This window comes from Symphalangus syndactylus, chromosome 16 (assembly GCF_028878055.3).
Source record: "Symphalangus syndactylus isolate Jambi chromosome 16, NHGRI_mSymSyn1-v2.1_pri, whole genome shotgun sequence".
Classification (NCBI taxonomy): Eukaryota; Metazoa; Chordata; class Mammalia; order Primates; family Hylobatidae; genus Symphalangus; species Symphalangus syndactylus.
The window spans coordinates 68,070,243-68,085,525 of NC_072438.2; the positions used below are offsets into that span (position 1 = coordinate 68,070,243).

The 15,283-nt window shown below is 40.2% G+C and overlaps 1 protein-coding gene across 5 annotated transcripts in view; it reads right to left on the reverse strand.

Moving 5' to 3' along the window:
- SLC1A3 (solute carrier family 1 member 3) overlaps positions 1 to 15,283 on the reverse strand; it is an 82,873-nt gene that overhangs the window by 58,951 nt on the left and 8,639 nt on the right. For 4 of the 5 annotated variants that reach the window (XM_055245584.1, XM_055245586.2, XM_055245581.2 and 1 more), the window contains exon 3: positions 4 to 141. The exons of the other annotated variant lie outside the window; for it this stretch is intronic. In XM_055245584.1, the coding sequence (XP_055101559.1) occupies positions 4 to 141 (138 nt within the window). The remainder of the gene's footprint in view (positions 1 to 3; positions 142 to 15,283) is intronic. 5 annotated transcript variants of the gene reach the window in all.

Below are 15,283 nucleotides of genomic sequence, written 5' to 3' on the forward strand. Positions count from 1 at the left end.
TACCTGTGACAAGACTGGAGATGATAAGGGGTAAGACCAGCATCTGTAACATCCTCATCAGAAGTTCCCCAGGAAAGGAGAAGTACTTGACTTCCCGGTAGCTCATTCTGTATGGTCGGAGGGTAAATCCAAGGATTGTACCTGAAGAAAAAAAAAAAGAAAAATTGAGTCTTTTTTGAAACAGAAGGAACAGCCCTAGCAAAATGAGTAAGTATTTGGCTGGTGGTTGTATTTATTTAAGCAGCAAATATCTATGCTGCTTTGGGAGCAAGAGATGTATCTATCTTTGCAGTCATTATCTGTGAGGGTCTGGCTGAATCCATGGTTCAATAGAACTTATAGAAAAAAACTCTTTCTAGTTTCAACAAGTAAAAAAATCCCTTTGTCTGACTTGAATGCAGTGGAGCTCATTCTGACCTGGCTCAATACAGAGTTACAAAGATTGGGGCATAATTAGGAAACAAATAAGCATTCATGAACAGGTGATATAGAAAAAAAGGCTTTATTTTAATTAAGTTCCTTTATAACAATAGATGTTAGAATTGGTAACATAACCACTTTTAAAGGATAGTGTGATTTAATTTTTTTTTCCAGTTAGAAAAACCCCTCATGTTCACATCGTTAATCCATTTTCATCATCTCCCTGTCTTCACACCACATTTTCTCCCTCTGTCCACATGGTCTTGACATTGCCTTGGTAACTGTATTGTACAGACTTGTTAGTTGCTGGCAAGAGAAGACTCCAAAATGAGCAGAGATTTTCTCCCCAAAATTTTCCCTGAAAACGTGGGAGAATATAGGGGAAAGAGAAAGCAATTTTCCCCTTAATTTTTCCTCTACAACTGAAACTTTAAAATCTTTTTAGAATGAGAAATTTATATTTAAATCAAATTATGCATGATAACTACTGAAATGTTCAGAAATTAATAAAGGTATTGGTGTCAATAAAAGTGTAAATTTACTCCCTCTTCCCTTTCCCTAATTTACTTTCCTTGCCAAAGAAAATTTACTTATGCCAGTGTTGTAAATGTTTTTAAAGTTTTTGCCTTGCTATTATTATTGAAACATGTGATCCCATTTTTTTAAAAAGTCCATGTAAGTTATAGAGAAAGCAGCATGCCCAGCACTGAGTTAACTAGGAGCTAAAGGCTGGGGGTAGTGGGGTGGTGGGAGGAAGCGGGAATAATACTGGGTTGGCACAAGCTTTTCCAGAGGAGGCAAGCAGTCTTTTACGGAAACTGAACTGTCTTAACTTCTTATGAAATGGGACACAAAGTTCATTTGAATTGTCACTGCAACTCCAGTTTCAATTCTCGGGTCTCAGCAACCATAAAGTATCCATTCTTTGTCTCTAAACTGTGATATTCTAATAAGAATCTTAATCTATGTGCTAAAAAAAATCCAGCTGACCCAGCTCTCAGGGCCTTCAGGTAAATATTTATTGCATTTTTCCAGTGTAACAATAATATGGTCAAGAGAGAAAAGTTGAATTGGAAAACTCAGAAAGGTGGGGCAAAAGCCTGCCCATATTTGTTGTATCACTGAAATAAATAGCAAATAACTAATGCTTACTGAGCTCTTGCTATATGCTGGGTGTTACCTAGGTTAGCAGCAAATTTAATCCTTGCAACAACCCCAGGAGGAGGGTACTATTTTACCACTAACTCACTGAGGGTGAAACCTAATCACCATGAACTTAAAACTTGCTCAAAGTGAAATATACTAAGTGGCAGGGCTAGGATTTAAAAACAGACAATTTGGACTCAGATACCAGGTTCTTAACCCTTTTATGTGTTTCCTCTTCTCCTGCAGAGCAAAGGCAACCACTTTGTGTGTCTCTTTGCAAAATGTTCCAATACATAGTTAAACACATGAAAATCATACAGAATATACTTTTCCATATACGGTCACCATAAACATCATTTTTAGGTATCCTGATAGCAGATTCGTTCACTGTATCAGGCTTTACTTAGTCCTCACTCTAGTGCTGAACATTTAGGTTGTTTGGCATTTTTCACTTTTATGAAGAATATCATGATGAATATATGAAGACTATTTTACATCTGGGATTTTTTTTTTAGTGTAGTTTTAGAGAAAGGGAACTGCTACCTCAGAGGAAACGACTACCTGAATCCATGTTACGAAATTGCTTTCTGTGTGGGTTGGCTGGGTAGCTTTAATGCTCCATTAGTGAATGAGGCTTTATTTCCGCTACCCCCAGGAGCAGAGTATTATCATAAAAAGATTGTTAAACAAGCAAAATTTGCTAATGTGATGAGTAAATAGTATACATTTTGTTTTATTTTGTATTTACTTAACATCTAATGATGTTGATTATTTTTCCTAATTGTATTTTCCCTAAGCATCTATTCAATCCTAATCGTTTTAAGAGTCTAGGTACATATGTGTGTGTGTGTACATGTTGGGTAGAGTATTTTTATATAATAAAGATAATTACCCTTTGCCAATGTATAAAATACTTGCTATAACTGTTTTTCTGGTTTGTTTGCCTTACATTATTACATTAAACATGTACAGGTATTTTGCATTTTTATAACAATGTCTGCACACCTTTTTTATTAGGTGATTTCATGAGTTTATACATTTTAATTTCCCTCCCCCCTCACAAGTTTGTTAGATCTTAAATTCGTTTTTCTTTCTTTCTTTGCTTGTTTTGTTTTAAAATACTTAACTTTCAATCTTCCTGGAACCCATACTGGTGTAAGGCATTTAATTCTGATTTACAATGCGGATTATTTAACAGAGCGGCATCCATAACTTATAGGAATTAATAAAAGACTTTGGTTATACCTGTCTTTTTCCTGCTTGCTCACATAAAAGCCAAATCACACAAAGATAAGTGCTTTATCACATATAAATAAATAAACAAACATTTTGCTTTACTTCCAATCAAATTAATTTTACTGGAATTGATTATGTGTTTTCTGATCTTCATTTAAATGGATTTAAACACTTGACATTCAATTATAACAGAACATGTGCATGGTAAACACAAGGGGCTCATTTTGGTCATCTGGAATTTGAATGTATCAAGCTGTTAGGAGTTTTAGATATTCTGCAAACAACAGTTGAAGACCAGGCTTGGTTTTACAAATTCATATCGAAGTTGGCTGTTTGTTAATAGAAATACACTTACTTACATACAGTCATATTTCCAAGGGTAGGCAGGATCCTATCTAGCCCATAAAATTTATCTTATTTATAAGTAATTGATAGAATAGCTGTTCTGCTAATGATATAGGTTCTAGGAGCAAAAGTCAAACAAGTGCTGATGAAGGAAGCGATTATTCTAAATACTAGGTGCACTTGATCTCATCTCCCAGAGTCTTATCTGAGCCTACGCTAACTCTACTCCCATTGATACAACAACATTGGTTGTGTATACAGCCTCTTCCTCTCCTTAGGTGTTCTACTACATTCTCTCCTCTTCCCAACTCAAGCCCTGCACTTACTCAGTGCAACCAATTTTTATTTAGGTGTTAGGAGGGAAAGTAAGCCAGCTCCATGAATGAATTCTGGGTAATGCGTGAATGACAAAGTCTCTTACCTACCAAACAGATATCTAATAGAACAATGCAAGACAGTAAGGGAAGCAAAGTCTCAAGAGGTGATTATATTTTTTGTGTGTCTCTCCTTACAGTCAACAAGCTAGTCTTGCTGGGAAGTGCAGCCCTACTCTAGGATGTGTCTCTATTTCTTTACATTCCTCAAGACAACACCTACATTGTCTAAAAGCTCTTCTCTATAGTAGGAGGACATCATTCTCTAAAGTAGGACATCTTTTCTCTATAGAGAGGAGACATCATTTATTTATAAGGGATAGTTTTAGGTCAAAAGTTTTGAAGAGAAGTGTTGTTTAGAGTGATAGTAGATTCAGACACATTTCGAATCATTTTTATCCCTGACTATGCTTTGGTTGGTTTACTATTTCTGGGTTTACCAGGCGAGCTATTTCTACTCTTGAAAAAGATGAGATTACACTGGGAAAGGGGAATATTTATGGAGTCCTTACTATGTGTTAATGGTGGTGTTTAACACTCATCACAACTTTATGAGGTAGATATTATTGTATCTATTTTATTTTCTTTTAATTTTTTTGAGATGGAATCTTGCTCTGTCATCCAAGCTGGAGTGCAGTGGCACAATCTCGGCTCACTGCAACCTCCGCCTCCTGGTTCAAGCAATTCTCATGCCTCAGCCTCCTGAGTAGCTGTGATTACAGGCATGAGCCAACAGGCCCAGCTAATTTTTGTATTTTTAGTAGAGATGGGGTTCTGCCATATTGGCCAGGCTGGTCTCAAACTCCTGACCTCACATGATCCGCCCACCTCGGCTTCCCGAAGTGCTGGGATTACAGGTGTGAGCCACTATATCAGGCCTTGTGTCTATTTTAAAGATTAATAAACTGATGCTCAGAAGTCAGTTAACTTGCTCAAGCTTATAGATCTCATAAGTGGTTGAGTGGAGGGATTCTACACAAAGCCCAGTGCTCTTTCCATTACTCTTTCAATGTCTCTCAAACACAAACATGTTCTTGTAGCCTAGGCCTGAGTATACGTCTCAAGAGAGCCTGGTTCCTGGGTCTTTAGCATCTTGAACTCCTACATGGTGAATGCCCTGGAGGAATAACCTTGGATCTCCTAGACATGTCCTGTAAGCACCAGCACATCTTGGAACCCTTTACAGGTCTTCTTACTTGTTGAAGATCTCAAAGGTGGTAAAGCCACTTTCAACAATGGCTATACCAAATCCTTTTTCATGATTTAATAAAACTCATATAAAGCTTAGTAATTAAAATAGTCTGCCTTTCCCTGCACTGCACACATTTTCAGTCACTAGAAACCATCGGTAATAACGTGAAAAGGACATTTAATTAAGAATTTAATGAAGACGTGTGCCAACGTTTGCGTCCTTAACAGTAACAGCCCCTAGTCATTGACCACGTGGCAGATACCAAGTCCTCACAAGCACGTTGCCTCACACATTGTATCGAGGCCAGGACTATTATTGTTATCCACACCTCACAGATAAGGAATCAGAGTCATTGAGAGGGCAGGTAAATTGCCAAAACCACACAGCTGGCAGGCTGGTGCCACAGTAGGCTTAAAGAGGGGTTACATGCTCACCCAAGTCCATGGAGTGGATGAGGTGGACCTGATACCCACACTGTCCGGCTCCAGGGTCCAGACTCACCCACTCTACTGTCCTCACAGCCTCTCAACAACCACGGTACTGACCGAAGGAGGCTAAATGGGAACACAATATTTTGCCTACTTTTTCATCTATTTTGAATGACATTAACTAAATCTAGAGCTTAAGCTGAGGAAAAGTTTTGTTGATTTTACTTAACGAAGTCAACAGCTAGCTTTTCTCAACTCATTGCTGAATGAATCAACAAAAGTCCTTTTTCATCAGCTTTCTGCTCCTACAAGCCACGTTACAGCTGAAGCCAGAGGTAGGGTCGGCCAGCTATTAGCATCAAATCAAGAGGAAATGCGGTGAATATGAAGGCTGCTTATCTTGGTAGGCAGTTCTAGTTTCCGATTACATTCTAGCCCAGCAATGAAAAAAGCCTTCTTGGAAACACAGCCTGATACACAGACTTCTCAGAGCCCTCTTTGCTCTGTCTTTCCAACCAAGGAGACGTAGCATGACCAATCTTTCTTTTTTCTTTTCTTTTTTTTTTTTTTTGAGATGGTGTCTTGTCCTGTCGCCCAGGCTGGAGTGCAGTGGTGCAATCTCAGCTCACTGCAACCTCCGCCTCTGGGTTCAAGCGATTCTCCTGCCTCAGCCTCCCAAGTAGCTGGATTACAGGCACACACAACCATGCCTGGCTAATTTTTTTTTTTTTTTTTTTTTTGTATTTTTAGTAAAGACAGGGTTTCACAGTGTTGGTCATGGTAGTCTCAATCTTCTGACCTTGTGATCCACCCACCTCAGCCTCCCAAAGTGCTGGGATTACAGGCGTGAACCACCTCGCCCAGCCACAATCAGTCTTTCTCTGTGGTCAAGCAGCTCACCCTTTGCAAAACTGAGCTCCATTAGTGGTCACTTATTTGAAACACATTGATTGATAGTCCTAAAGCTGACAAAAAGCTTTATGGCCACCAGACCCTCAGTGCAAAAGAACAAATCCTTTATTATAGATTATTCTGCAAAAATAGCAATGAAAATCAGAATAACTTCCTAGCAGAATTTGTTAGAGCTGAAACAAATTTTGCAAAGTTTGCATCTAGGTGATGTTATACAATATATGGATGTCATGAGCAATATTCAGATCATGCACCCTTGGTTATCAATATTAATTAAGATTTCTGTTTTACTCCAGTGTTAGTATTTTAACAAGATTTCTAGAATCTAGAAAATATATTGACTAGAATGTTTAAAGTGATCAAAATAACTGTGCTGGATGAATGCTATAAACAAAGTTGCATTTTTGCTTAAATAGTTTCTCTTTGCTAATGTAGAAAGTTCAAAAAAGGAGTCCTTCAGGGGTTCCTTGTTTTCCTAACAACAAATACTTCTTTTTTTTTTTTTTTTTTTTGAGACGGAGTCTGCCTCTGTAGCCCAGGCTGCAGTGCAATGGTGCGATCTTGGCTCACTGCAAGCTCCGCCTCCCAGGTTCACGGCATTCTCCTGCCTCAGCCTCCTGAGTAGCTGGGACTACACGCGCCTGCCACCACACCTGACTAATTTTTTGTATTTCTTTTTAGTAGAGACGGGGTTTCACCGTGTTAGACAAGACGATCTCGATCTCCTGACCTCGTGATCTGCCTGCCTTGGCCTCCCAAAGTGTTGGGATTACAGGCGTGAGCCACCGCGCCCGGCCAACAAAAAATCCTTCTTTGGAAAATTAAATATCATCTCATTTTCTAAACTAAGACACAGTGTGCAGACTGGAGCCTCAGAAAGAAGATATCATAGGTTTACTCTTTAAGGCCAAATACACACAATAAGTTAAAAGCTAAAGACCAACTTTAAGAATTTGGTCCACATTTAATCTGATAAAACTACTGAAAATATTAAGATGCCAGAAAATATTTAAGAGTAAAAGAATGAGGCATAATTTGAAGTAAAATTTAGACCAAATCATACTACTTAACTTTTGGTAAATGTTAGAGTTTGAAATAGTAAAATTTTACTAAAGCACCTCCTCTATCTGCAAACTTCGTCATGAACAATTTGGCAGACCAAAGTCTTCTAAGAGTTATTACTATGCCAAATCTTCCAGAAAACGAGGTGGTGCCCCAAAGGAGCTCAAATGTCAAAAGGAAATCCCAAAGCAATAGAGGCAATGATCTTGACAGAAAGACCTTGCATTCTGAGGCCAACCACGAGAAAACTAAGTGCCTGACCAAGATGAGCCAGCCAGCTGTTTGAGCATTAGTGCTACAGGAATGCCAGGAGGCATTCATACCTATTGCCCAGAAAAACCTCAGCCTGCATATCTAGCCAGAAAGGGGACCACGATGTCCACTTTCATGGCTCAAGGAAAATCATAGTGTTGATAGCACACCACTCACTGGTTTTACATGACACAAATGCTGCCATTTCACAGTTAGGTTCTTTCCATTTAGGTAGCAAAACCAAAACCAAACTAGCACTAATTTGTCTCAAGGTTACAAGAATTTGCCGTATAATTGTAATATAATCACAGGAGTGTCATCCCATCACCTCTGCCATATTCTGATGGTTAGAAGTCACAAGTCCCACCCACACTTGACAAGTGAGCTATACGTGGCAGTTAGAGGTCAATCTAACATGCTAAGTTCTCTGGGCCTCCTTACCAGGCTGCTTCTATCTTCATAGAGAAGATGCTCTGCAAATGTTTAAGGAATGAATGATGTCGAGAGTCTAATCCTAGCCCTTAACTCCCCGTGTGATCCTGGATAACTCTATTGCCTTCTATGCTTCAAATTCTTTTTCTAACTTGTAAATGAAGAAGGCTCCAAGATTAAAAAGTCACCCCCCTTATTGGCTGGACTACTGCAGTAGTCTTCTAACTGGTTTCTCTGCCCTCTACTTCACCTCTCTCCAGTCTGTTCCCAAAGGAACACTGAGACCTACATCAGGATCTCTCTCCCCTACTCCGTCCACTGACTCCTCCTCTCATGTAGTCAAAGCCCAAGACCATGCAATCAATGGCTGCTCCTGGCAAGCCCCCCTAGATCCACCTTGCCTCAGAACCCATCTCCTACTCTGCTCCCTCTCACCTGTTTCCACACTTGCCTCCTTGTCATTTCTCCGTCATCTTAGACATGAGCCCCCTTTATGGTCCTTGCACTGGCTGTTCCTTCTGCCTAAAACGTCATTCCCACATATCCACAACATTTACCTCCTTTAAGATTTAATTCGGCCAGGCGCAGTGGCTCATGCCTGTAACTCCAGCACTTTGGGAGGCCAAGGCGGGTGGATCACCTGAGGTCAGGAGTTGGAGACCTGCCAGGCAAGATGGTGAAACCCCCTCTCTACTAAAAATACAAAAATTAGCCAGGTGTGGTGGTGCACGCCTGTTGTCCCAGCTACTCAGGAAGCTGAGGCAGGAGAATCGCTTGAACCTGGTAGGCAGAGGTTGCAGTGAGCTGAGATTGCACCACTGCACTCCAGCCTAGGTGACAGAGAGAGACCCTGACCAAAAAAAAAAAAAAAAAAATAGACCTAGCTCCAATGTCACTTTCTGAATGAGGTCTACTTTGAACTTTCTTATCCCTTAGCTGGCTTTATTTGCTTTAATAGTTCCTATCACCTTCCAAAATACAATATAATTTTCTATTTATTATGCTTGTTGTTTATTATTTTCTCTGCCTGCTAAATGTAAGCTCCACAAGGTTAGAATTTTTTTTGTTTTTTTTTGGACAGTTTTGTTCACTGACCTATATCAAGCCCCTCAAACAGTTCCTGGCACACAGTAGGTGCTTAATATATTGTTGAACGAATGAACAAACATGACTTATTTTCTTTCAGATGAGCAGGATCCAACAGTGCCTGGGCCCCAGCTGGTGCCGAGCACATTTTCTGAATGCAGGAATCTCTCTGTTCTGTGCTCTCCAGTAAATCTGATTGCCTACTGCACTCCCTGAACATAGTAGCCTACCCTAAGGAATGTCCCCTCTGTACAAAACCATGTGATTTTGCTCTCATGGTCTGTGGGACTGGATCTTGACTGAATTATGATTGCTCATAGGCTTAGCTTTCTAAATTCACAAATGAGGAGTGATAGCTATGGATCCCGAATTTGCTCCTAAGGTAGGTTTTTTTGAGTAGAAAGGAGAGCAAGTGTGATGCTGTAGAAAGACAATTCTGGGCCTTATGCTGTCAGTAACTTAGGGTAGGAGATGCTTTATCTAAATGATTTAATCTTCACATCAGACCTGTAGCGTTTAATATCAGTATCTCATTAGTGAAAAGATTGAGGCCTAGAAAGAATAAGCCACTTGCCCAAGGCACATTGCAGTAAGTGATATGAGAGGATGGGATTGCAAACTTAGGTCTGCCTGTTTCCATATCTTCAAATCACACGATTTCTTCAGGCCTCTTTTTTCTTTTTTAAAAAAATCTGCAAAATGAGAGAGATCAATTGGAATGGGTGGTGTCTAAGATCCTCCTGAACTTTAAGTTCTGAGTTGAAAAGAACCATGTTCATCAAAAGCGTTATAAATCTTAGCTGCTTTATACTAATTTATCTTGTTTCTGTTAATGAATTCTAAACTCCTTGATAATGCATATGACAGCATTTAATGAGTCAAAAAATGTTTTAGCAATTTAGCCATTACAATTATTATGGCAGGCATGCAATAATTATTTGAGAAATCAAATAAAAATTTCTATTTCAGGAATTGGCCCAATTTAGAGAAATCATAAGCCTGTCTCACGCTTACGATTTTTATGTTTGCTTACAAACTACAGTTTGTTGAAGCTGTTGGACACAAATTTCCACTCGCTTATTTTCATTATTTTTAGAGCTAGGGTCTTACTCTGTTGCCCAGGCTGGTCTCAAACTCCTGGCCTCAAGTGATCCTCCCGCCTCAGCCTTCTGAGTAGCAAGGACTACAGGTGTGCACCACAACACCTGGCTAATTTTAGAAATTTTTTAGAGACAGGGTCTCACTATGTTGCCCAGGCTGGTCTCAAACTCCTGGTCTCAGGGGATCCTCCTGCCTTAATCCCCTGACTTGCTGGTATTACAGGAGTGAGCCACTGTGCTAGGCTGTATTAGCTTATTTTTACAAAGAAGGCAAAGCCATAATGGTGAATCTACCTGGGTAAGAGTTCTGCTGGTCCCTGGTCTTTTGTTTCTGTCAAACTTTCAGGCGTTTCCTGGTGAGAAGCTACTCAGTGTTGGAGGCAACCTCTCAACCCTCCCCCACTCCTCTGTTTCCACATCCTTGGGAGATTTGGGCCTTGGCCTGGCTCATTCTTTTGTCCTTTGGTATTTCCTGTTGCTGAAGGTGGGAAATACCTGCCCCAGCCTTGTTCCACCAGGGGTGCCCAGATGAGTAAGCCCTGGGTGACTGATGACCAAGTAGAGTGGAGACAAGGACTTATGTGCACATGGTGTGTGACTCTTGGAGACAACTGCATAAGAAGAACCTTGGAGTTTTAAGAAAGGCCTGGTGCTTTCTTCCAAAAACTGCACCGAAAAAGGCTATGTGAAGTGGTAATTTAATTTGCAGATAATCCTACAGATATTCTAAATGTCCAATCCATTGTTATTTAAAAAAAAAAAATCTTCTATTCCAGAAATAGCAATTAAAAGCAGGACTTGTTGCCTTCCTTTATGGAAAAAAAAATTATTATGAGTGAGTAGAAACTGGGAAGAAACTGGGAATGAAATATGTTTAAAATTTCCCAAGTTCCCCTGGTGCCTTTTCTGTTATATGCTGGTGCACAGCAAGGGTGTTCCCATTTCCATCTATTCCCTCTTCTGTTCTTTCAGAGCCTCTTTTCTACTGATATGTCTGTGTGCAGTATGAAGAGTGAAGTTTGCTCCCGTTTCCTGATTTTATATTCTGCTCTAGAGCCCAGCTGAGACCCATTTGTGTTCAGACTGTTGGCACCAGTATTCTGGGAAATTATTTATGGACAGGTTGCATCCCCTCAGACTGTACCTAAAACAGCCAGGGCTGGCCTGGGAGCGGGGTGATCCTAGCTTCTATAGTCTTATTTCTGGCAGTCTCTTATTTCTAAGTGCCCTCGACATATCGCTCAATGTTTCACTTTCTAAACTTCTGTTAAATTGGTGGTAGGCGGCGAGGGCTTAGAGGGAGGGATAAAAACTGAAACCCTGGTCCATCTCTTTTACAGTTTATCGTGAAGATGATAGATGATAAGAGATGTGAAAGGGCTTCAAAAGTTGAATGTAACATACAAATTAAAGCTTTGGGTGTTGTATCTGGATTAAATTTGGGCTTTAGAAGCAGGGAGATACCTGCATCTACCTGATTCTATCCTGAAATTGCAGTTTTCCAATGCACTGATTTCCTTAGTTTCCTCAGTCTGTCTGCAGAACCCACACAAACTGCAAAGTCCACTCATGCTTACCTTTGGCAGAGGCAGTACAGTACCGAGGCTAACTCTTCTAAATCCCACAATTTGGGAGAGCAAATGACTACAGATTCTATGGGATACAAATTAGCAATACTTATCAACATTAGAAATGAGTATACCTTTAGACCCAGCAATTTCACTTCTAGGTATATCCAGATACATGGGTGAAAGATCATTCATTACACCGTTTTTAAATAAAAATGTCTAAAGACTGGAAACAACCGAAGTGTCCATCAATTGGTAATTGCTTAAATAAGTTACAGTATACCCATACAATGTAGCCCTAGGAATGAGGGGCCTTTCTATGTGCTAAGGAATAATATCCAAGGTATACTGTAAAGTGAAAAAAGCAAGGTGAAAAGTGGGCTATGTATACTATGCTATTATTTGTATACAAAGAGTCAAAAAAGGAATAAATACATATTTATTTTTATAGTCATAACATTTCTCCATAGGCATATGAGAAATGAATAACAAGATAAACGGGAACCATGGGGGACAGGGGTCAATGAGATACTTTCTTTTTATAAGCTTTTCTATTTTTTTTTATTTTGGACTATGTAAATTTATTTACTACATAAGTAAAATAAAATAAGCCAAAAAAAAGCCCACAACCTTTTCTCCCTCTTTCTTTTTTGATCTTACTGGATTCTTTTCTGCTGTATTTCTGCTGGATGCCTGCAACTTTCTAAAATGTCGCTTTGAGTCTGGGTTGATTTCTCCTCAATCCTGCTTTAATTTGCTTTAACGAGGAGTTTGCTTAGTTTAGGCCATGGAAAGGAAAGTCACTAATTGTGTTCAGATTTATAGTGAGTAGATCACTTTCTGACCAAACCGCTTTCTTTTTTTTTTTGGAGACAAGGAAGCGAATCTGAAAAAACTTTGAACTCAATCATTATAGGCTCATGCGCTACTTCAACCAATTAGCCCTTGGAGTTACAAGTATGAGAAAACTGAAACCGCTCTGCAAAGATGACAAGCTCCTCGTCACCCATCGTCTCGTGGAAAGCATTGCAATGTCAGAACTTACAAGGTCCTGAAAAGTTTGTTGAATCTCAGGTTTGCTTACAAACTACTTCATTTGCCCTAAAAGAGCAAATCTAAGAAAACAAAAATAAGTAAATAACTAAATAAAAGCATGACTACTTTTTTCACAGGGAGTTTCTTCATAGACTCATAATTTCCCTCTTGATGTTTCTCTTTACATTCATCAAGTAGTTGAAGACATCAGCAAGCTTCTAGACAAGCACAAGAAACCCGGGCTTTTGTTTTATTTGCTTGAAAGACGAAATTTCAGGTAATGCAATGTGTATAAAAGAAGGGACCACCTTTGCAGGGTATATTTTTCTCCCTACTCTCATTAGGGATAAACGAGCCTCATCGTACAAGGTTCTGAATAAGAAGTCTCTCACTAACAGCCCACTGTCTTGTCTGTGTGAAGCAGCAGCAGTTTGTAGCCTGGAAACATTGTTGGAGAACTGGAGAAGTCTGAGGACAAGAAGAATGGAGTTGCCCTCTCTGGAGACAGAAACCCCGTCTGGAAATTCAAAACTTGGTTGTGCCTTTCAATTTGCTTCTCCTAAATTTACCCTCCAATCTTTGATAAGTTATACAAAGGGAAAAAGGGAGCACTCTCCCTTAACTTTTCCAGGGTATATCTTCCTTTATCTAAACCTTTTTGGGCCTTTTATCTTTCTCTTTTTGGTTTCAAACTGTCTCCACATCTCTTGATATGGCATAGTGATGTGAATATTCTTGGCCTAGGGAATAAGCTCTAGGCAATCTTGATAGCACTGAAGCTTGACATAAAACTCATCTTTTTTTTTTTTTTTTTAGATGGAGTCTTGATCTGTCGCCTAGACAGGAATGCAGTGGCGCGATCTCAGTTCACTGCAACCTCCGCCTTCCGGGTTCAAGCAATTCTCTGCCTCAGCCTCCTGAGTAGCTGGGATTACAGGCAGCCGCCACCACGCCCGGCTAATTTTTGTATTTTTAGTAGAGACCAGGTTACACCATCTTGGCCGGGCTGGTCTTGAACTCCTGACCTAGTGATCCACCCGCCTCGGCCTCCCAAAGTGCTGGGATTACAGGCATGAGCCACTGCATGCAGACAAAATTCATCGTTTTTATACTCAGTGAGTATAGTCGCTAAACTTTGTGCACTGAAGCGCTCTGTATCTTTTCTCAGCTCCCAGCAATGATGCAGCTCACCTAGCTGCCAGCAAATACTTGATGAATGATAGTATCCTAGTGTTCCATAAATATCAAGTACCTGGAATGTACAGCTTGGAAAAGACAGTGCTCAAACTCTGGTTGCCTCCTCTAAACAGGTTAGGCTCTTCACAATCTTATTTATTCCATAGCAAAAACAAAAGCCTATGGTTTTCTTCCCCTAATTTATGAGAGATGGGCAGAGACTGAAGGGCAGAAGGTGCTCCTGCAAAGTGTGCCCTCACTGTGTTCTCAAACACTGGCTAGGAAACACTGATTATCAGACCCAGAGCCAGGGGCCCTCAAGAGGTCAAAGGGAGAGAAGGGGGCTATTTGTTAGACTGGAGAGACCAGCCAGAATGGGTTATCTAGGAAAATGATTCTAGCAATGGTACAGTGTCATGCCCTGGAAACAAAACAAAGCAAAACAAAATAAAGCAAAACACCTCTGTTTATTATTCCATATATTCAGATATTTTAGAGGAAGATAAACTAGACTTAAAATGATAGAATTTTGGAGTTGGAAGCAGACATTAGTCCAAACTTACTTTGCTGATGAGAAAATGAGACCCAGAGACTTGTCTTACATCATAAATCGAGTTAGTTGATGGTAGAGCCGGGCCTGTACCCAGGATCTTTAGACTCTCAGTGCTTCCTTAGCTGCGTCCCAGACATTTGCAGATACAAATCAGAAGGAAGGTGGCCTGGTCATAGCTTACTGCTACAGAGAGTGCAACAGAAAGTACTTTGTAAACTGTAACACCACAAAAATGAAAGGTATTATTACTGCAGGTTAATTGTTCTGAACACACTTGCTTATTTGATTACCTACTTGAAAGAGAAATTTGAAATTGCCTGCTCTGTTTCCTCAATATCTGAATTGACAAGAAGAAAAAGAGCAAAATAGAATCCAGAGATACACTTAGAACAACATCAAGACTTCTACCCACCGCTTCAAAACAACCTTTCCCAACTCTCTTGGAAACCAGCCACATTTCTCTCAGGGTTCCAGCCAGCCCCCACTCTGACCAGAGTGGCAGTTCATGGGCAGTAGACACCAAAGGGCTGGAGGAAAGAAGAAACCAGGGAGGTGGTGAACACTCAGATTGGCCCCGAGAGGTATGAACAAAAAATTCACTATTGAGTGTATTACAACACTTGCTAAAACATTTCTTAGCACCTCTCTGTTTTCCTGAGAGGCGTCTACTCTCAGGCGCCCCCTCCACTAAGTAGTCTACTGTGATAATGGCTGCCTGGGGATTACTTTCTGGTTCTGCTCAGGAGGCCAGATAGGTAAGGGACAGATAATGATGGTATCACTTACTCTGAGGCTTTCATTTCTGCATCTAAAAGCCCATTACAACTATTAAGGCTCTTCCTACAACTCTCTTGGCTCTCTTCTCTAGCTAAGGAAATAGAAGCCACTTCTAAACCAAAACCAGGTGAGTATCTTCTCCCATCTCTGCCCCCCAGCCTCCCCAAATGCCAGGGTCTTATAGCTCTC